The following is a 22,601-nucleotide window of genomic DNA, read 5'->3' as shown; positions in this document are numbered from 1 at the left end:
TAAAATAAAATATAAGCACGCAGTCTAAATTCTCAACACTATTAGACTGGGCAACATCTAGACTAAGCAGTTTTTCTCACCCCCACTGGATATTGCAGTTCATAGTGCACAGATTTCACCCTTGAAATCTGGGCCAGTCCCCTCAGATGGAGTCTTCAGCATATCCTTATTGCTTGCAGCATGGGTGGGTGAAAGAGAAAGGCCCAGCATGTGGCCACTGTGTCTGTTTTACACCCTCAGTCCATGTGCTTGGAAAACACAAGTCCAGGCATGTCTGGGGACATTGCTGAGTCTCATGGCAAGGTTGAGCAATTCCTCTGGTGTGGCCTCATGGAAGTGAGTCATTGTATTGTCGCTCCCTTGGTAGACAATGGTTGTTGATGGGTTGATTGACACCCTACTCGGGTGTTGGCTATTTTCTTTGCTGTTGCCTCTGAGGAGCTAATATCTGGCTGATTCTCCAACTTACAGCATGTTTTAGTGACCCCCATACAACACAATTCTCATAACTTCATATGCATGAATGATATCCACATCTATAGATAGAGAACTGACTTTCAGCAGATCACAGATCACTTTTCCCTGATACCTTACTAGGCATGCTTTACATACAAGATCACACTCATGTATAAATGAGGTATTTGGGAGTTACAGGGCCCTCTCCCAAGGTACAGAATGTCACAGCAACTCAGCTTATTACAGCACAAAGAACCATGGGATGTGTCCCCAGAAGTCCTAGCAACACACACAGGTGAGTGCAGCCCCGGTGAGGACCCAATTACTCCGGTATGGCTTTGCACTGTGGGTGCTAGGGAGTGGTGAGCGCTACACACAAGCAGTGCAGGAACACGAGGATCAGAAGTCCCATAAGTGCCATGAGACACCATTCCAGCCCTTTTTTGGGGTGCTGGAATGGGGTCCAAGAGCATTCCGATGGACTCAGGCACTGGCGCTAAGCTAACGCAAGTGCTGAGACATAGGTGCCGATCACCTGAGTTAACTCGGCCATGAAAACCTGTCTCCTCTTAATATGCACATGAGCACACGTATGCACAAACACCCCAGTACACATATAAACACGTGCATTCATGTGCACACACACAGAGGAACCCATCTATGTTTTAATAAAGCCGGTATATTGCTATTATGCTGCTTATGATCAATTTCAGCTGAGAGAAGAAAATGTTTGTAGCGTTCCAGAACCACGGGCTATATAGCCTAGAAATGATAAACAGCCCCAAAGGAGCCTTTTCCCATTTCAAATGGGCCTCCGTCATTTTTTCGTCCACTTCTGCTTCTCCAGTGGAACAACGTATAACCCTATCGCTTGCTTACGCTCACTCTGACCGCAGGTAGTTTAACCCCATTATTCCCCCTGTGCAGAGACCTGGAACCACATGGGTTAACCAACTGATCCCCGCCCCCTCCAAGCACAGACCCACAATCATTCATGCCCCTAAAGTTGTTGGGGACTGGTCAAGCAGTGGAATGTTCCTGTTGAACACATTCTGTGTGCAGAGGCTGTGTTCAGTTTGCTGTGAGAATTGCTTACCTAACTTTTGTTTGACATTTGCCTATTAGGGATCCCTTGTAATCCTGCACTACAGTTCTGGAAACAATGGGCGAATTGCTGGCCGCCTGGAAATCAAGAGGAATTTTGCCATCGACTTTAGTTGAGCCAGGACTTCATTCTCCATCTCTTGAGTTCATTGCTGGTTCTAAACAGAGTTAGCAGTACTGTGTGGGCAGCACAAATGCTGCCTGCTTGTGTGGTTGGAATGTATTGGTGTCTGCTTTGGGGGATCAGGATGCATAAATAGTGCCAGGCTAGGGTGGGGAAGTTCATTTCTCTTCAGGGCTGATGTGTCAATGTCAACCCACTGTGCTTTGGGGTCCTGCAGTGTTCCAGATGAGTGTGATCTTCCAGCTGATGGCTTTCTGCCTGGGTCTCCTCTCCACCCTCTTCCTGGTCATAGCCACCTGCACCGATTGCTGGATGGTTAATGCTGATGATAGCTTGGAGGTGAGCAGAAAAAGAACAGCCTTTTGCTCAGTGTTCAGTGCTGTGACTAAGGAGCTGCTTCAATTTAGGAAGTATCACAGCACATCTGCATGTATTTTCATAACTGTGTCTTACATAGAAATAGATATCAGCTTAAGGTTAAATGCAGCTTAAAATTTGGAGAACACTTCACAATGTAGCAAAAATTGTGGCAAGCCCATGAAAGTACTGGACTGATGGTTCACAGCTGCCAATGATCCTGATACATCCCTTCCATCGTTAAGTCCCACGTCTAGCCTTGACCAGGGTCCTAGGAACTGTGGGCAGTATGGGGGTTCTGTAGCAAAGCAAGGGGCAGGTAATACCATCTCTTTCCTCCCCCTGCCCTGCCTCATGGCTGCACCCCATGAGGCAGGGCAGGGGGAGGAAAGAGATGGTATTACCTGCCCCTTGCTTTGCTGTTGAAGATGACTCAAGTTGAAGATGACTCAAGGATTAGGCGTAGCTGGGTAGATCCTACACACCATACAGTGAGCACACAGTGCTTTGCATTTAACCTGTTTCACATATTTTATAGGTTAGAATCATAGAATCATAGAATATCAGGGTTGGAAGGGACCTCAGGAGGTCATCTAGTCCAACCCCCTGCTCAAAGCAGGACCAATCCCCAATTAAATCATAGAGGTTCATAGAGTTTAAGGCCAGAAGGGACCATTAGATCAAAGTCTGATGTTCTGCCAGAGAATTTCACCCAGTTACCCCTGTGTTGAGCCAAGGAACTTGTGTTGGCTAACATGTATCTTCCAGAAAAGCAGCAAGTTTTGATCTAACGACATCAAAAGATAGAAAATCCACCACTCCTCTTGGTAGTTTGTTCCAAAGGTTAACCACTCTAACTGCTAAACATGTGTGCCTTTTTTCTAATTTAAATTTGTCTGGCTATAACTTCCAGCCATCGATTCTTGTAAATCTTTCTCTGCTAGATTCTTTAGAACCTGGCATTTTCTTCTCATGAAGATACTAATGTACCATAATCAAGTCACCTCTCAAGCTTCTTTTTGAAAGTTTAAGCAGATTGAGCTCTTAGACTAACACTGTAAGGTATTTTTTCAGCTCTCAAATCATTTTCATGGCTCTTTTCTACTTCATCTCCAGTTTTGTGCCTGTGAACTACAGAGAGTTTTCAAATTGTGTCCATTGGCTGGTAGCTCAGGTTTTGCTTTCTTGGGTTAGATTAGCCCCAAAGGATCATGGGATGCTTTTTGCTTGAGTGTCTCTATCTCTTTCTTTCTTCCTCTTCTAGGTCAGCCTCAAATGCCGGGGCCTGTGGAGGGAATGTGTCACCAACGTGCAAGATGGCATCAGGACTTGTGACCAGTATGATTCCATTTTAGCAGGCCATCCAAGTGAGTCCTGCTTGTCATGATGAGAATGGGTGTTCGGGAACAGGGTGTGTTTACAAAAGCATATGTTACATCGTTAAGCAATTCATTGTGATTTGGAGTTTGCATTAAGCTATATGATTTGCTTCTTCCCACTGTAACAACCAATGCTTTAAAAAAACACACATAAAAACATTCAAAACCTTAAAAACCCAAAGTGAAGTAAAACTTCATGTGAAAAATTTCCTCTTTTTCTTTGGTTGTTTAGATTCTTTTATAGGGGTAAGTCCACTGCTTAACAGTCACATTTAAATAGCATTAAAAGCTTTGATTGTGTGATGGAGTATACAGACCTCATACTAGACAACAAGGGTTTAAGGGATTATTTTGGGCTCAGCCAGGCCCATCCCTCCACACCTGCAGCAAATGCTCCATCTACTGGAGGAATTAAAAAACAGGAATTAGCTCATTTGGGTGGCAGAGCTGGAGGTGAGCAGATCTGCAGCCCCCAGCTCCAGCAGAGCAGAGGGAAGCCTAAAGGCTCTGACATAGCTGCCCAAAGGGGCCCTACTTGAGGGAAGGGAGGACCCACCCCAGAGACAACCAGAGAGGGAAATAGCCCCCTCTCTCCCATCTGTGGACCCTGGACATTGGTAGCCCCCTCTTACGTATTATGGTTTGGACTTCCCAACAGGAAACTAAGATTTGAACTAAGCTGACCCGAGGGAAGGAGGAGAGGAAGTGGCCCAGGGAGGACAGCCTTAAGCAGCTTTGGTTGCCAGACTATTGATAGCACAAAAAGGCCCTGGGTCGGAGCTCTGTGGAGTGGGAGAGCCTGGGCTCCTCTCTCCACAGCCCCCTTGGCACACAGGGGTTGTGGCTGTGACCACAAGGCCAAGCTCCCCAACCAGACCCCAAGCGAAGACCATTACAGATTAAGATAAAGGCAGTGGAGGAGATGTCAGCTGGTGTCCATTCCCATAGCTCCAATGATGCCAACGGAGCTCTGACAATTTAAACCAGCACAGGATCTGCCAGAGTCAGTTTTAGATGAACTTCAATTGTTCTTGTCATTATTCTGTTCACTGTAAGACAAAGGCCTTACCTAAACACACAAGTTCTACCAATGGACCATACATCGATGTTGATGGTGGGCATTCCCCCTGGCATCAGCTACATTACAAGTAAAGCATGCGTGCTGTGCTGCCCGGATTGTCAAACGCCGCATTGTGGGTATTTGCCTGGTACCATCGTTGTAAGTGCGGTGGAAAGGGAAAATAACGCTTCAGACATTCAGGCAGTTGTGTCTCGCGGAACATGGTGAAATCCTTGCAGCGGTGAGAAGACTGATACTAGTAACACAACACCACCGAGACATGGCTCATACTGTGATATCTATATTAATTATTATTGTTATGCCTAGGAGCCTTAGTCATGGCCCATGACCCCATTGTGTTAGGCACTGTACAACATGAATAAAAAGACAGTTCCAGAGCTCACAGTCTAAATATAAGATAACAGATGGAAATGATGAGACACTACTGCACAGCATGATAAGCAGTGGTCTTATAATGTGGGACAATCACCCTCTTAGACAACATATCAGGACTGAACCAGGGACCTCCACGGCTAAGCTAAACTATTACTGCTTGAGCTAAAGAGCCAAGGCTCTGCAGCTGGCGGTTGTAACAGACTCATGTCCTCTTTGGATCAGAGCCAGAGGGGGGCCTGTAACAAACACTCACCCATGGGTTACAATAGCACACATGTGTTACCCTAGAACAGCAGCATGCCTAACACCGAGTGATAGAAGGTGTTTGGAGTCAAATCCACACTGTCATGACTGTGATCTGTCCAGTTTTTGCTTTGTTCACTCTTCTCAGTGAAGATCGTGGTGACGCGAGCACTGCTGATCACAGCTGACATTCTGGCGGGCTTGGCTTTGATTACGCTGCTGTTGGGTCTGGACTGCATCAAGTTTCTCAAGGAAGCGCCCCATATCAAACTGAAGATGTGCTACATGGCTGGCTTAACCCTTGGCCTTGGAAGTAAGTGTTCCAAAGCACTAGCAATTGGCCTTGTCAATAACAAACCTGTGCAGTGGAATGGGATTTGCATCCACTGGGCCTGGGGAGTGGTGGTGGCTGGGGCTGGTGGAGCTGGATAGATGAAAAGAATAGGGAGTGGGCTGGCGTCAGGTCATGGTGGGTGTGGCGTGGGTAGGATGGAGCTGTGGTGTCTGTGATAGTCTCAACTGGAGGGAGTGGGGGTGGGGCTGATGCTTGTTGAGTTCATTGCTGTGGGGCAGTGGCTCTCAACCTTTCCAGACTACTGCACCCCTTTCAGGAGTCTGATTTCTCTTGCGTACCCTCAAGTTACATCTCACTTAAAAACTACTTGCTTGCAAAATCAGACATAAAAATACATAAGTGTTTCACACACACTATTACTGAAGAATGGCTACTTTCTCATTTTTGCCATATAAGTATAAAATAAATCAATTGGAATATAAATATTGTACGGACATTTCAGTGTATAGTATATACAGTATATATAAACAAGTCATTGGCAGTACGAAATTTTAGTTGGTACTGACTTCGCTAGTGCTTTTTATGTAGCCTGTTGTAAAATTAGGCAATTCACTAGATGAGCTGATGAACCCCCTGGAAGACCTCTGCTGGTACGTACCCCTAGTTGAGAACCACCGCCGTAGGGCAGCAGTAGAGAGAAGTTTTCCCCCAATTTGTCTCACAGACAGGATACAACAGGCAGCTACAACCATTAGGATATTTTTCTCACTGAGCTCCAATCTAGTGAGTAAACACTGCCAGCGTCTCTTCAATCTACCAAAAGTACATTCAACTGTCATTCTGCACCTGCTGTGCTGGTAGTTGAATCTTTCCTTGATGCTGTCGAGGTGGCCAGTGTACGGCTTCATGAGCCAAGGGAGCAAGGTCCCCCAGAATCACTCTTGGCGTTTTGACAGGTTTCAGAGGAACAGCCGTGTTAGTCTGTATTCGCAAAAAGAAAAGGAGTACTTGTGGCACCTTAGAGACTAACCAATTTATTTGAGCATGAGCTTTCGTGAGCCACAGCTCACTTCATCAGATGTGTACCGTGTTATTGCCAATCTGCCAGTCACAAAAGACTGTCTCTGCTTGCAGCTTTGTGACGAGTCCTGTGTTTTTACAGATGCGAGGGTGCACGTACCTTCCCCGACCATCCCTGTTGATCCACCAATGCCTGTATAAGCATAGAAAAGTAGCCCTTTCTATTAATGGGCTCTGTGACAAGGCTAGTGCCAAAATAGAGGTATGCATGCTGTCTGTCACTTCACCACAGTTTGTGAACTCCATTGCTGCAAAACCATCCACTATGTCCTGCACATTGCCAAGAATCACAGTCCTGTGTAGCAGGAGATGGTAAATGGCCCTACACACTTGCATGATGACTGCCCCCAGAGCGGGTTTTCCAACTCCAAAATGATTTCCCTCTGCCCAGTCCAGTACTTGCAATCCAGTATTGCAAGGTTCCAGAGTGCGATGACTGCTTGCTTCTCCACTGTCAATGCAGCTCTGATTCTGGTGTCCTTGTACTGGTGGGCAAAGGCAAGCTTGGCACACAGGTCCAGGAACGTGGCCTTTCACATCTAAAAGGTCTGTAGTTGCTGCTCACCATCCCACACGCGTATTAGACTCAGATCACAGCACCCAGTGCTCGTTTCTCAGACCCAAAAGCGGCACTCCACTGTCTGCCGCTTCTCTGTGAATGACACCAACAAGTCTGAATTGTTTTTTCGAGCTGTAGTGGTACTTGCTGAGGTTCAGCACATACAGGAGAATTGTGCATTCTGTACTTGCAACATTCATGAGAACAGTGCAGAGCTCAGCGAGCCGCTTGCTTCTGGTCAGACATGGCAAAGACTGAAAAGTGCTGCATAGGTTTGTGGGATTTAAAAAAAACTGTATGAAAATTATGGGATATGGATGGTATTATGGGATGGATTCATAGATTCCAAGGCCAGAATGGACCAATGTGATCATCCAATCTGACCTCCTGCGTAACACAGGCCATAAAACTTCCCCAAAATAATCTTTTAACAACTCATTCAGTCTTGATTTCAGAATGATCAGTGATGGAGAATCCACCACAACCTAAGTAAATTATTCCAGTGGTTAATTACCCTCGCTATTAAAAAGTGCATTTTATGTCTAGTCTCAGTTGATCTAGCTTCAGCTTCCAGCCATTGCATTGTGGTGTATATTTCTCTGTTAGAGTGAAGAGCCGTTATTAAATATTTAATCCCCATGTAGGTTCATATTGATTGAATCTGTGGATAAATTGGAGAGAGTCCAGCGAAGGGCAACAAAAATGATTAGGGGTCTGGAACACATGACTTATGAGGAGAGGCTGAGGGAGCTGGGATTGTTTAGCCTGCAGAAGAGAAGAATGAGGGGGGATTTGATAGCTGCTTTCAACTACCTGAAAGGGGATTCCAAAGAGGATGGCTCTAGACTGTTCTCAATGGTAGCAGATGACAGAACGAGGAGTAATGGTCTCAAGTTGCAGTGGGGGAGGTTTAGATTGGATATTAGGAAAAACTTTTTCACTAAGAGGGTGGTGAAACACTGGAATGCGTTACCTAGGGAGGTGGTAGAATCTCCTTCCTTAGAGGTTTTTAAGGTCAGGCTTGACAAAGCCCTGGCTGGGATGATTTAACTGGGAATTGGTCCTGCTTCGAGCAGGGGGATGACCTTCTGGGGTCCCTTCCAACCCTGATATTCTATGATTCTATGAATCACATTCCCACTTAATCTTCTCTTTGTTAAGATAAATAGATGGAGCTCCTTGAGTCTATCACTATAAGGTAGGTTTTCTAATCCTTTAATCATTCTCATGACTCTTCTCTGAGCCCTCTCCAATTTATCAACATCCTTCTTGAAATGTGGACACTAGAACTGGTTGCAGTATTCCAGCAGCAGTTGCACCAATGCCAAATAAAGAGGTAAAATAACCTCTTTGCTCCTCCTCAAGTTTCCCCTGTTTATTCCAGGGATTGCATTAGCCCTTTTAAGCACAGAATCACACTGGCAGCTCATGTTCATCTGATTATCCATCACCATCCCCAAATCTTTTTCAGAGTCACTGCTTCCCAGGATAGAATCCCCAGTCTGGTAACTACAGCCCACATTCTTTGTTCCCAGATGTATGCATTTACATTTAGCCATATTAAAATGCATACTGTTGCTTGAGCCCATCTTACCAAGTAGTCTAGAGTCTTTTGTATCATTATTCACCATGCCCCAATTTTTGTGTCATCTGCGAACTATATCAATGATGATTTTATGTCTTCTTCCAGGCCATGTTAAATAGTGGAGGTAATTTGGTAATAGTGTAGTTGATTTTTCTCTGCTGGGATTACCTTCTGAGAATAAAAAGCACAGGGATGGAGCTGGTTGCAGGGCCCTACCTGTTGAGATAATACGCACCTATGGCAAAGTTTGAGATGCCAGCCTTACTCATAAATGGTTTAGTGGGATATGGGTGAATCAGGGTAGATTCTGAGGTGAATGCACTCTTCAGTTGATCAAAGGCCAATGGAGCCTCTGTGGACTAGGCAAACCAGGCCCCCTTTTGCAAGAGTGCCATTAGGGGTACAACCAGGCTAGAGAATCCTTTAATAAATCACTAGATATTGGCAAACCTCAGGAATTGCTGCACTCCATGTACATCCTTGGGTGCAGCACAATTGGCTGTTACTGCCATGAGTCCCTGGTGAGTCCCTTGGGACTTCTAAGGTGTCCTTATTGAACTCATGTTTCACAAGCAATGTGTAGAGGTGGTTTTGGCAGAATCTCTCCAAGACAGTGTGCACATGATGATTCTGGCAGTCCTGACTTTCACACAAATAATGAATAATGAAGTCACACAAATGAGGGTCATTCTTGTCAATTGCCAGCTTGTGCAGATCAAGAAGTGACTGGTTCATATTCTTTTTCAAGTGACTTTCAGAGAAAATGAGGATGTCATTCAGGCAGCCAACGACACAGGCACAGTGGCATAGGAGCCAGAAACAGAGCTGAAAGTAGGGGGAGTTTGAGGAAGTTTGTTTGGGGAAGGGACTGTGCAGTGATCAGGTTTTGTCTTGGTGTTTGTTTTTTTGTTTTTGTTTGTTTGTTCCCTTGACAGGCGCTTAGACCTAAGGAATGGAAGAGACAGTAAAGATGACCAGATGTGGAAGCTGCAGGATGTACATTATCATGGAACGGGTACCCAAAAAGAGGGTTGTCTGTATGAAGTGCTGCCTGACAGAGCTGATGGAAGAGAAGATCTGAGGTTTGGAGATGCAGTTGGAAACTATGGTTGAGTTTTGAAGGGGATTTGAGCAGATGATGCAAGGAAGGCAAGAGGAGGCTGAAGGCAAATGTTAACACACACAGATGCAAGCTAGACTGGAAAACTCTGAGGGGAGACTGCTGGGTCAACGAATGGCTACGCAGGTGGTGTCAGTGAGAAGGCTTTGGATTCTTTGACCCTGGGATGGTGTTCCAAGAAGGAGGAGTACTAGGCAGAGACGGGCTCCACCTAATGAAGAGAGGGAAGAGCATCTTCACAAGTAGGCTGGCTAACCTAGTGAGGAGGGCTTTTAACTAGGTTCACTGGGGAAGGAGACCAAAGCCCTGAGCTAAGTGGGGAAGTGGGATATCGGGAGGAAGCACGAGCAGGAGAGCGCAAGAGCTCCTGCCTCATACTGAGAAAGCGGGACGATCAGTGAGTTATTTTAAGTGCCTATACACAAATGCAAGAAGCCTGGGAAACAAGAAGGGAGAACTGGAAGTCCTGGCACAGTCAAGGAATTATGATGTGATTGGAATAACAGAGACTTGGTGGGATAACTCACATGACTGGAGTACTTGCATGGATGGATATAAACTGTTCAGGAAGGACAGGCAGGGCAGAAAAGGTGGGAGAGTTGCATTGTATGTAAGGGAGCAGTATGACTGCTCAGAGCTCCAGTATGAACCTGCAGAAAAACCTGAGAGTCTCTGGATTAAGTTTAGAAGTGTGAGCAACGAGGGAGATGCCATGGTGGGACTCTGCTAGAGACCACCAGACCAGGGGGATGAGGCGGACGAGGCTTTCTTCCGGGTACTAATGGAAGTTACTAGATCGCACACCCTGGTTCTCATGGGAGACTTCAATCACCCTGATATCGCTGGGAGAGCAATACAGTGGTGCACAGAAAATCCAAGAAGTTTTTGGAAAGTGTAGGGGACAATTTCCTGGTGCAAGTGCTGGAGAAACCAACTAGGGGCAAAGCTCTTCTTGACCTGCTGCTCACAAACAGGGAAGAATTAGTAGGGGAAGCAAAAGTGGATGGGAACCTGGGAGGCAGTGACCATGATATGATCGAGTTCAGGATCCTAACACAAGGAAGAAAGGAGAGCAGCAGAATAGGACCCTGGACTTCAGAAAAGCAGATTTTGACTCCCTCAGAGAACTGATGGGCAGAATCCCCTGGGAGAATAACTTGAGGGGGAAAGGAGTCCAGGAGAGCTGGCTGTATTTTAAAGAATCCTTATTGAAGTTACAGGAACAAACCATCCCAATGTTTAGAAAGAATAGTAAATATGGCAGGCGACCAGCTTGGCTTAACAGTGAAATCCTTGCTGATCTTAAACACAAAAAAGAAGCTTACAAGAAGTGAAAGATTGGACAAATGACCAGGGAGGAGTATAAAAATATTGCTCAGGCATGCAGGAGTGATATCAGGAAGGCCAAATCACACTTCGAGTTGCAACTAACAAGAGATGTTAAGAGTAACAAGAAGGGTTTCTTCAGGTATGTTAGCAACAAGAAGAAAGTCAAGGAAAGTGTGGGCCCCTTACTGAATGAGGGAGGCAACCTAGTGACAGAGGCTGTGGAAAAAGCTAATGTACTCAGTGCTTTTTTTGCCTCTGTCTTCACAAACAAGGTCAGCTCCCAGACTACTGCACTGGGCAGCACAGAATGGGGAGGAGGTGACCAGCCCTCTGTGGAGAAAGAAGTGGTTTGGGACTATTTAAAAAAGCTGAAGCACAAGTCCATGGGCCCAGATGCACTGCATCCAAGGGTGCTAAAGGAGTTGGTGGATGTGACTGTAGAGCCATTGGCCATTATCTTTGAAAACTCATGGCGATCGGGGGAGGTCCCAGACAACTGGAAAAAGGCTAATGTAGTGCCCATCTTTAAAAAAAGGGAAGAAGGAGGATCCTGGGAACTACAGGCCAGTCAGCCTCACCTCAATCCCTGGAAAAATCATGGAGCAGGTCCTCAAGGAATCAATTCTGAAGCACTTAGAGGAGAGAAAAGTGATCAGGAACAGCCAGCATGGATTCACCAAGGGCAAGTCATGCCTGACTAATCTTATTGCCTTCTATGATGAGATAACTGTCTCTGTGGATGAGGGGAAAGCAGTGGATGTGTTATTCCTTGACTTTAGCAAAGCTTTTGACACTGTCTCCCACAGTATTCTTGCCAGCAAGTTAAAGAAGTATGGGCTGGATGAATGGACTATAAGGTGGATAGAATCTGGCTAGATCATTGGGCTCAACACGTAGTGATCAATGGCTCCATGTCCAGTTGGTAGCCAGTATCAAGCGGAGTCCACCAAGGGTAGGTCCTGGGGCCGGTTTTGTTCAATATCTTCATTAATGATCTGGAGGATAGCGTGGATTGCACCCTCAGCAAGTTTGCAGATGACACTGAACTGGGAGGAGAGGTAGATACGCTGGAGGGTAGGGATAGAATACAGAGGGACCTAGACAAATTGGAGGATTGGGCCAAAAGAAATCTGATGAGGTTCAACAAGGACAAGTGCAGAGTCCTGCACTTAGGACAGAAGAATCCCATGCACTGCTACAGACTAGGGACCGAGTGGCTAGGCAGCAGTTCTGCAGAAAAGGACCTAGGGGTTACAGTGGACGAGAAGCTGGATATGAGTCAACAGTGTGCCCTCATTGCCAAGAAGGCTAACGGCATTTTGGGCTGTATAAGTAGGGGCATTGCCAGTAGATCGAGGGATGTGATCGTTCCCCTCTATTCGACATTGGTGAGGCCTCATCTGGAGTATTGTGTCCAGTTTTGGGCCCCACACTACAAAAAGGATGTGGAAAAATTGGAAAGAATCCAGCGGAGGGCAACAAAAATGATTAGGGGACTGGAACACATGATTTATGAGGAGAGGCTGAGGGAACTGGGATTATTTAGTCTGCAGAAGAAAAGAATGAGGGGGGATTTCATAGCTGCCTTCAACTGCCTGAAAGGGGGTTCCAAAAAAGAATGGATCTAGACTGTTCTCATACCAGTGGTAGCAGATGACAGAACAAGGAGTAATGGTCTCAAGTTGCAGTGGGAGAGGTTTAGGTTGGATATTAGGAAAAACTTTTTCACTAGGAGGGTGGTGAAGCACTGGAATGCGTTACCTAGGGAGGTGGTGGAATCTCCTTCCTTAGAAGTTTTTAAGGTCAGGCTTGACAAAGCCGTGGCTGGGATGATTTAATTGGGGATTGGTCCTGCTTTGAGCAGGGGGTTGGACTAGATGACCTCCTGAGGTCCCTTCCAACTCTGTTATTCTATGATTCTATGGTGAGGAAAGTGACCAGTGGATGCAAGTGACTATGAGAACCAGGTAGAGGAAAAGACTGGCTAATGAAGAAGAAATAGAGCTCAGGAACAGGTTTGCTGAGTTGGAAAATGAAGGTGTACATCAGGCAGTAACAGAAGGTGGACAGGCCAGAAAGAAGAGAAGAGAGGCTAGTCCTATAAGAAGAGGGGACGAGTCAGTGGAGACAGTCAGAGTTCAGAGCCCCAGGAGGCTACAGGATGACTCACAGAAGACAGCAAGAGGGAACAAAAGATGAGAGGACTTGCAGCCAGAAAGAACAGGAAGTAGGCTGGCGAACCACACCAACACCAGGAAGGGACAGGTCTATAAAGAACAGACAAGCCTGTCACCAGAGCTGATCCAGAGAACAGAAGGGTGTGTTGTCTGCTTGGAGCTAAGATAGGGGATGTGAACCTGAGGCTCAAGAGTATCCTAATGAGAGCAGGAAAGAATCCACTGATTGTCCTCCACATAGGAACCAATGATACCGCCAGATTCTCACTCAAATGTATCAAGGGAGACTATGCCAGGCTGGGGAAGACACTCAAAGATATGGAGGCTCTGTGGATCGTCAGCGGGATTCTACCTGTCTCTAGAGAAGGAGAGTGAAGACACAGTAAGATTATGATGATCAACAGATGGCCCAAGCAGCTATGAGGGCAGCTTTGGGATGTTCAACCACTGGGAGGCATTCATGGACAGAGAACTGTTCTCATGTGATGGACTCCACCAGAGGAGTGAGAGAAATAGACTTCTGTGATGGAGGTTGGAATAACTGATTAAAAGAGCTTTAAATTAGGAACTCAGAGGAGAAGGAGATGTTCATGTAATCTCCATGTCTTATCTAATATTGACTGGGAGGAAAATCCAGAAGAAAGGACACAGCGATGGAAAAAGGAAGAGCAGTGGGTAGGGGAATGGACATTAAGAGGAGATAAAGTGCTGATACCAGTGAAGCTAACAGTCAGGTAGGCAATACTGACAGTAGAATGATTTTATCCAATTGGGTGAGGAAGGGGGGCGAAGCCAAGCAGAAACAGCTAATATGTTTATACACCAACGTAAGGAGCCTGGGTAACAAAATAGAGGAACTAGAGCTACTGGTGCAGGAAATGAAACTAGATAATATAGGATAACAACAACATGGTGGAATAGTGGTCAGGACTGGAGTACAGGTTTTAAAGGGTATATGCTGTTCAGGAAAGACAAAAATAAAGGTAAAGATGGTGGAATAGCACCGTATATTAATGATGAAGTAGACTGTCAAGAAATTAGAAGTGATGGGATGGATAAAACAGAAACTCTTTGGGTCAAAAACACTCTGGGGAAGAAAGCTAACAGAGATTGTCCTGGGATAGTGATTGAGATATGCTACAGACACCGATGAGCTGAGTTGAATATTGATAGAGACCTCTTTAATGGTTTTAATAACTACTACTGGGGATTGTGTGATTATGGGAGGCTTTAATGTCCCAGATTTAGACTGGAGGACAAGTGCTGTACACAATAGTGGGGCCCAGATTTTCGTGGATGTGATAGTTCCCAGATTTCTTCACCAAATAGTCACTGAACCAACAAGAGGTGATGCCATTTTAGTTTTGGTATTGGTGAGCAGCGAGGACCCCATAGAAGAACTGGTTGTAGGGAGCAACCTTTGTTCGAGTGATCATGAGTCAATTCAATTTAAATTAAATGGAAGGATAAGCAAAAACAGGTCGGCAACTAAGGTCCTTGATTTCAAAAGGGCAAACTTTAAAAAATTAAGGAAACTAATTAGGGACATGGACTGGACCGAAGAACTCAAGGATCTGAATGGGGAGGAGGTTTGGAATTACTTTTAGTCAAAGTTGCAGAAACTATCTGACGCCTGCATCCCAAGTAAGGGGAATAAATTCATAGGGCAGGGTTGCAGACCAAGCTGGATGAGCAAGTATCTCAAACAGGTGAAAGCAGAAAGCCTACCAGGAATGGAAGATGAGATGCATTAGCAAGGAACACTACCTCTTGGAGGTCAGAAAGTGTATGAGAAAACTGAGAGCTGCCAAAAGCCAGCAGAGTTGGACCTTGCAAAGGAGAGTAAAACCAATAGTAAAAGGTTCTATAGCCATATAAATAAAAAGAAAACAAATAGAGAAGGGGGACCGCTAAGCACCGAGGATGGGGTGGAGATTAATGATAATCTATGCATGGCCCAACACATAAACAAATAACTTGCCTCGGTTTTAATAAGTATAATTGGAACCCTTCTGCCTGTTTGAGTTGGCAGCAACAAGGGACGGGTTCAGTATCTAGGGGTTCCAATAACACAATTCAAAACCGGCTTGAGGCCCCACCCAGTGACCTGGGATAAATATAACCACCTCCCCTCCCCTGGGCGCCTCTAAGAGGCAATATTTCCCCTCTCACAAGCACAGAGTCTGAGTGTGGCTAAAGCCTTTTAATAACAGAGAGAAACAATGTGGCATTATGTTGGGGAAACACCACCAACAGGATTCATAACACAAACCATGAGCAAAAACCCACATCAAGCAAATTGGGCTGTGTCCTTTCCCTTTGGTTCTTGAGTCCAGCAACCCAAAAGTCACCCAAAGTCCCAAAAGTCCAACAACCCCAAAGTCCAGCAACCCAAAAGTCTCTAACTCTGTCCTTTGTGAGTCCAGAGTTCAAAAGTTCATCTGCAGAGTTCCAGCCTGTGTGGAAATTGGGGGGATGTAAAGAGGCACCTTACATGCTCCCAACAGCCAACTGCCCCGCCTCTCTGTGGGTTTCTGCTGCAGCCTTCACAGCCAGCTGCTCCTCTCCAGTAGCCATCCTTCAAGCCGCTCACCAGTAGGTCTTCAGGCCCCCTACTACTTAACATAGTACTCAGTGATCACTTCAGGCCCCCTGCTACTTAACATAGTACTCAGTGATTACGTCAGGCCCCCTGCTACTTAACATAGTACTCAGTGATTTCAGCTCATAGTAGGGGAAACACCATTGGCCCAAACTGAATTTAGCTCTGCAATCTGTAACCAGACTCCTCGTGGAATCAAAATCAGCTCTGCCATTACAGGGGTCAGGTCAGGTGACTCAGAAGGAAATCTGTCCCCACCCACACTCCATTCACTGAGAATTGGAACCCATGTCCCTTGCCTAGCGAGTGCTACTTAGTTAATGGCAAGTCCCTCCATCATAACAAAAGCCAAGTACAATTCCACTGTCCTTGATTCACATAATCAGGATAATACACTTTATTCTTCCTGCCCCAATAACAGAGAAACTGGGGATCCCACAGCAGCCAAAGTGACCATCTAGGCAGGGTGGGTGTGCCTATGCAAATGAGATCAGCCCCTGGAGTTCTTTTCCATGACCTGCCAAGGCGCACCACCAGATGTCAGAGTAGAACTCATCCTGACTCTGCTTACATAATGAAGAGCTTAGGGGTAGTGGCAGGGTGGCTAATGGGAATGAGGATATGGAATTAGATATTACCACAGCCGAGGTGGAAGTCAAACTCAAACATCTTAATGGGACTAAATCGGGGGGCCTGGATAATCTTCATCCAAGTATATTAAAGAAACTGGCAGATGAAATTGAAAGCCCAATAGCAAGGACTTTTCATGCGTCTGTAAACTCAGGGTGTCATGCCCTATGACTTGAGAGTTGCGAATATAGCTCCTATTTTAAAGAAAGGGAAAAAATGTGATTGGGGAAACTACAGGCCTGTTAGTTTGACCACAATTGTATGCAAGGTCTTGGAACAAATTTTGAAAGAGAAAATCATTGAAGACACAGAGGTAAATGGTAATTGTGATAAAATACAACAAAAGGTAGATCATGCCAGACCAACCTGATCTTCTACTTTGAGAAGATAATTGATTTTGTTTATTTATTTATTTTTTGTTGACAAAGGAAATGCAGTAAATCTCATCTACCTGAATTTCAGTAAGGCGTCTGATACAGTTCCAAATGGGAAATTAATAGTTAAATTGGAGGAGATGGGATTAATATGAGAATTGAAAGGCGGATAAAGAACTGGTTAAAGGGGAGACTGCAATGGGTCATACTGAAAGGTGAACTGTCAGGCTGGAGAGATGTTACTAGTGGAGTTCTGCAGGGACTGGTCATGGGATCTATCTTATTTAACAGTTTTATTAATGACTTTGGCACAAAAGGTGGGAGTGTGCTAAAATTTTGCAGATTACACAAGATGGGAGGTATTGCCAAAATGGAGGAGGACCAAAATATCATACCAGACCTCGATGACCTTGAAAATTGGAGTAATAGAAATGGGATGGAATTTAATAGTGCAAAGTGCAAGGTCATGCACTTAGGGACTAACAAGAATTTTTGCTATAAACTGGGGATTTATCAGTTGGAATTGAAAGCGGAGGAGAAAGACCTGGGTGCATTGGTTGATCACAGGATGACTATGAATGACCAGTGTGATGGGGCTGTGAAAATGGCTAATACAGTCCTAGGATGCATCAGGCAAGATATTTCCAGTAGAGAAAAGGAAGTGTTAGTACCATTATACAAGGCACTGGTGAGACCTCATCTGGAGTATTGTGTGCAATTCTGGCCTCCCATGTTTAAGAAAGAAGAATTCAAACTGAAACAGATGCAGAGAAGGGCTACTAAGATGATCTGAGGAATGGAAAACTGACCTTAAGAGAGGAGACTCAAAGATCTTGGCTTCTTTAGGCTAACCAAATGAAGGCTGAGGGGAGCTATGATTGCTCTCTATAAATACATTAGAGGGATAAATACCAGGGAGGGGGAGGAGTTATTTAAATTCAGTGCTGACACAAGAACAAATGGATATAAACTGGCCATCAATAAGTTTAGGCTTGAAATTAGACAAAATTTCTAACCATCAGAGAAGTGAAGTTCTGGAACAGCCTCCCAAGGGGAGCAGTAGGGGCAAGAAAAACCCTAACTGGCTTCAGGAAAGAGCTTGATACATTTATAGAGGGGCTGGTAAATACATCTGATACATTTATAGAGGCTTCTGGTAAATATCTGCAATGGCTGGTGATGGGACGCTAGATGGGGAAGCTCTAAATAACTACAGAGCCTCCGCATCTAGCCTACAGAGAATTCTTTCCCAGGTGTCTGACTGGTGAGTCTTGCCCACATGCCCAGTGTCTAACTGATTGCCATATTTGGGGTCAGGAAGGAATTTTCCCCTGTGTCAGATTGGCAGACTCTGGGGTTTGTTGCCTTCCTCTGCAGCCTGGGGCATGGGTCACTTGCAGATTTAAGCTAGTGTAAATGGTGGATTCTCGGTAATTTGAAGTCTTAAAATCATGATTTAAGGACTTCAGTAACTTAGCTAGAGAGTATGGGTATATTACAGGAGTGGGTGGGTGAGGTTCTATGGCCTAGATGATCATTATGGTCCTTTCTGGCCTTAAAGTCTATGAGTCTATAAGGTAATTGGTCCAGAACGTCCTCAAAGGTGTCATTGATTAAATGCTTGAAAGTTGCTGAGGTGCTGAACAATCCAAATGGTATGACAAAATACTCAAAGTGACCAGAGCTGGTACAGAAGGCAGTCTTCCAATCAGATCTTTCCCAGGTTAAAAGCTCTGTGGAGGTGCAACTTTGTGAAGATCTTGGCAGAGTGGAGTCTTTAGAACAACTCATTAATAAGTGGTGAGAAGAACCTATTTTGGATTGTAATCTTGTTCAGCACTTGGTTGTCCACACAAGGCTGAAGGGACTAGTCTTTCTTTGCCAGGAAGATGACTGGACCCCAGCTGGGGATGTGGAGGAGTGAATGAACTTCAGGTTTTCCTTGAGATATTTTGGGAATATCTGTACTTCAGATTTGGAGAGGGAGTAGTTGCGCCCAGAGGGACCCTCTGTTTCTGGCTGGAGGTCGATGGGCTGTCATACCAGCAATGAGGCAGTTAGATGTTTGCTTTCTTATTGTTGGAAACATCAGCATAGAGTTGATATTTAATAGGAATCCCTGGAGTCACTGGGGAGGTCCTAGGGGGTTGCCAAGTTTGGCTTTGGATCCTCTGTTCACATCTCTGACTTCTCTGGAGGACCAAGTAAGCCACAATGGGTTGCTGGCCCTAGCTTGGCTCTCAGGAAGCAGGATTGTCTGCAAGATGGGGAATCAAAGTGTATCATGCCTGACTGCCATGAGCTTGCACAGGTCATGGCAATGAGCCCAACTGATGAGTGAGATGCATGAATTAGCCCAAACTGGAGGATTCCTAGGTAGCCTGAAAGGATAATTACCTCTTAGGGAGCCATCTGGTGGGTGTCTGGTCCTGATGAAAGGAGTGACCTATCTATGGACTCTGCTAACTTGTGGGGTTGCACTGGATGGGGTTATTATGTGCTTGGGAAAACTTCAGATCCATGAAACTGCCTGAGGCAACTGACTCCACCAGTGCCTCGATGGGGGTGTTGGGCATTGCAGGGTGCCAGAGCCAAAGAGGGAACTGGAAATGTTTTGGACACTGCTTGCCTATCACCAGGGGACTGGTATCTGAGTGTTGATGTGGGCTGCTGGGAAGAGGGGAAGGTGCCAACCCAGCCCAGCTCTGCTACTGCGACTGCAGCTTGACGTTTCCCAACCCAGGTGCAGATCAGACCTTGGCAGGGCAGCTTGTTGCACAGTGTCCTGTTTCTCCACATTACAGACAGAGGCCCTACGTCCGGTGTTGATTCTTCTCCAGATCAGAGAGGTGGGGCCAGACATGCTCAACTAGCATGAGCTGAGGCGATGGGGAAGGGACTGGGAATGGGACCAGCTCTGGCAGCCTGGTAGGAGCCAGGAGGGCCATCCTTTTTCCTGGAGGTGTTTTGCTCGATCGGTCAGCTAAGGCAGCCAAGCCAGATGAGGAGTCCAACATGCCAGTTCATCTTTAATATGGTCATTAGGCCAAGCTGGAAATGATAATGCTGGGCAGCCTTACTCCATTTGCTTTCTAACACTGGAACTCTGCGGCATATTTAGCGAAGGGCCAGCATCCCTGTTGCAACACTTTGGCCACACACTCGTGACTTGGGTCATCGAATGTCACTGCCATAGCTCTGATGAAGTCTTCAAGGTGTCCCAGAAAGGGGTTTGATTTTTTCAGGAGCAAAAACACCCAAGCCAGGGACTTCCTGATAAGCAGGCTGATAATCAATCCCACTTGGGCTTGATCAGTGGGGGGTGTGACTGTGGGCATAGCAGAAATAGGAGAAAGAAAAGGAGGACTTGTGGCACCTTAGAGACTAACCAATTTATCTGAGCATGAGCTTTCGTGAGCTACAGCCCGCTTCATCGGACGCATGTAGTGGAGATGACCCTGACTTAGGAACGCACAGAATTTGTTGTGATCATCGTTAAATTAGTCAGGCAGTAGGAGCTTGGGCTTGTGGGGAGCAGGGGTTGGGGTTGAAGGCGGCATGACTTGAGTTTTACAGGACTGCATTCTACACCTGCAGGGTGGCAACTTGGGCCTACAAGGTCCATAGGGCTCCCACTAGCTCCGTCAGAGAGGGATTGTAGAAGTCATGCTCACCACATCAGCTCTGGTTCTCTTATTGTTTGCAGAGGGACTGCTCAAACTGTCAATGATGGATGTGAGTGGTCATGCCTAGTGGTTAGAGCAGGTGTCAAAAGCCAGGAATTGGAGCCCAGCATCAGAGCTGGAGTCAGAGGCCAGATGCCAGAGCCAAGGGCCAGCTGGAGTCAGAAGCCAGGAATCAGATCCGAGGGTGAGAAGCAGATTCTACGGACTGAGGCAAGGCTGGGGCCAAGGCAGGGGCAGGGCTGGGAACAAGCCGGCGTAAGAGCTATTGCAGCCATGGGCAACTGCTTTGAGCAGCCACTGAACTACTGCTTTTGGGCTTCAGCCCCAGTCTGCTGACTCTTCCAACCAATCATGCAGCATAGCCAATTAGGCAACCATCCACAGGCCAGCTGTGCTTGTTAGCGTGCCCAGAGGCCAGCTCTTCTGCAACTCCTGACACACTGGGGCTGAAGCCACAGGCTGCCCTTATTCAAGATGGTGCCCATTTCCCTGCAGGTGAAAGTGAGGCTGCACCTAGTAAAGATGGCCACTCTATCCCATTGTTCCCAATAGAGCTGAAGCCAGACTGTCTGCAGAGGAGGATGCTCACCCTCGTGTTCTATGGTTAGGGAATTGGACAGGGAATTGGGTGGAGGTAGGGGAAAGAGACAACACCAGAAAGAGATTGGGGTGTAGTGGAATGGGGAGCAGGAGGTGTTCAAGGGAGCAAAGGAAATGGGGGGAGGTGGAGGGAGATAGGGAGTGAAGGATAATTTGGCGGTGCAGGAAGAGGCTGAAGGATGCAGGCAAATGGAGGCTCAGAGAAGCAGAATGTGAGGAGTAGGAAGCTGGGAAAGGTCAGGGAGGGAAATGTGTGGGAAGATAAATTGAGGCAACAGGTGGGGAAAGGAGGCTGTTGGGGAGCATGGAAGGAGAATGTGTGTGGGGGAGAGATGCCTGGTGCAGCAAAGGAGACAGGGAGGGGACAAAAAGGGCCACAGTAGGGGAGGCAGACGGAGAGGGATAGAAAGGCAGCTCCCTCACCCCAGGGTGAACCCCAGGGGTTCAGAGAGATTTTACTACCCTTCTCCTCTTCTCTTTCCCTCCCCAAATATTATATTATTTTGCAGTCTAACTCATGATATTTGAAGCCTTGGGATTGGCACCCCGGTCAGACTGGCCTGGCCTGTTCCCCCAAGGAGAGTGGCTGGTGTGACGTCTGTAGGGAGCGTTCTGTGCAGGTGTTTCTCAGCTCACTTTGTTCTTTTGCTAGGTGTCCTTGGCATGGTCGGCTCCGTGTGGTATGCGGTGGATGTCTATGTGGAGAGAGCCACTCTGATATTACACGACATATTCCTGGGGATCCACTACGACTTCGGGTGGTCTTGCTGGCTGGGAATGGTTGGTTCGACAGGTTGCTTTATGGCATCCATCATGCTAACCTGCTGCCTTTATAGCTTCACAGGTCAGTAGTAGCAATACCAGCCGACTAGGGACAAATCAGTTACAAACAGATTTGCAAACTGTCCAGTATCTTCAGAAACCTAGTGACACAAAGTTTGAAACTTTTGGCCCAGATTTAGGAGAACAGTGTCACAGTTGAAGAATCTCACTGACCCATCAATATTAAATGTGAATGTCACTGGCTAGTTTCCTTCACCATTAGGACAAGTGGGTGAGTTTCGGGTTAGGTTTAGCTGATGTAAACTCAGCCTTTTCCCTCATGCAGATGCAGGGGAACACCCCAAGTGGTGGTCTAGCCTAGACTAGAACACAGCCATCCATTTTCTTCGCCAAGACCATCCTTAGAGAGCACAAAATATGTCTTCTGCTTTAATACAAATTGATTATTGTTCAGCATAATGTCTCTTTAGGCAGAAAAATAATTTAGATAGAGAGCCTGCTCAGAAACATCAGGAGAGTCTCCTTGGCCTATATTCGGTTCAGCGTTCTCCACTGAAGTCAATGTATTCTGGATTTGCCCTGGCCAGTGTAAGAGATTAGTTAGCATTTGGCCTTGGTTGTGATGCTTGCCCTGCTCCCATAATGCATACCTTCAAGTCAGC

The 22,601-nt window shown here is 46.2% G+C and overlaps 1 protein-coding gene across 1 annotated transcript; it reads left to right on the top strand.

Moving 5' to 3' along the window:
• Positions 1-1,909: 1,909 nt before the first annotated feature.
• LOC125624515 (claudin-16-like) lies at positions 1,910-22,008 on the top strand. The gene is made up of 4 exons (XM_048825295.1): positions 1,910-2,023; positions 3,306-3,408; positions 5,268-5,432; positions 21,809-22,008. The coding sequence occupies exons 1-4, from the start codon at positions 1,910-1,912 to the stop codon at positions 22,006-22,008; spliced, it is 582 nt and encodes a 193-aa protein (XP_048681252.1).
• The last annotated feature ends 593 nt before the right edge of the window (positions 22,009-22,601 follow it).

The sequence above is a fragment of the Caretta caretta genome, chromosome 18, assembly GCF_965140235.1.
Source record: "Caretta caretta isolate rCarCar2 chromosome 18, rCarCar1.hap1, whole genome shotgun sequence".
In the NCBI taxonomy this organism is placed as follows: Eukaryota; Metazoa; Chordata; order Testudines; family Cheloniidae; genus Caretta; species Caretta caretta.
This window is presented reverse-complemented; position numbering and strand designations above follow the sequence as displayed.

Bases quoted from the DNA above. Each gene is read 5' to 3' on its own strand.
- LOC125624515 (XM_048825295.1), top strand. From the start codon at position 1,910: ATGAGTGTGATCTTCCAGCTGATGGCTTTCTGCCTGGGTCTCCTCTCC. The intron at 2,024-3,305 runs GTGAGCAGAAAA...TTCCTCTTCTAG, and splicing joins ATGCTGATGATAGCTTGGAG to GTCAGCCTCAAATGCCGGGG. The intron at 5,433-21,808 runs GTAAGTGTTCCA...TTCTTTTGCTAG, and splicing joins CTTAACCCTTGGCCTTGGAA to GTGTCCTTGGCATGGTCGGC.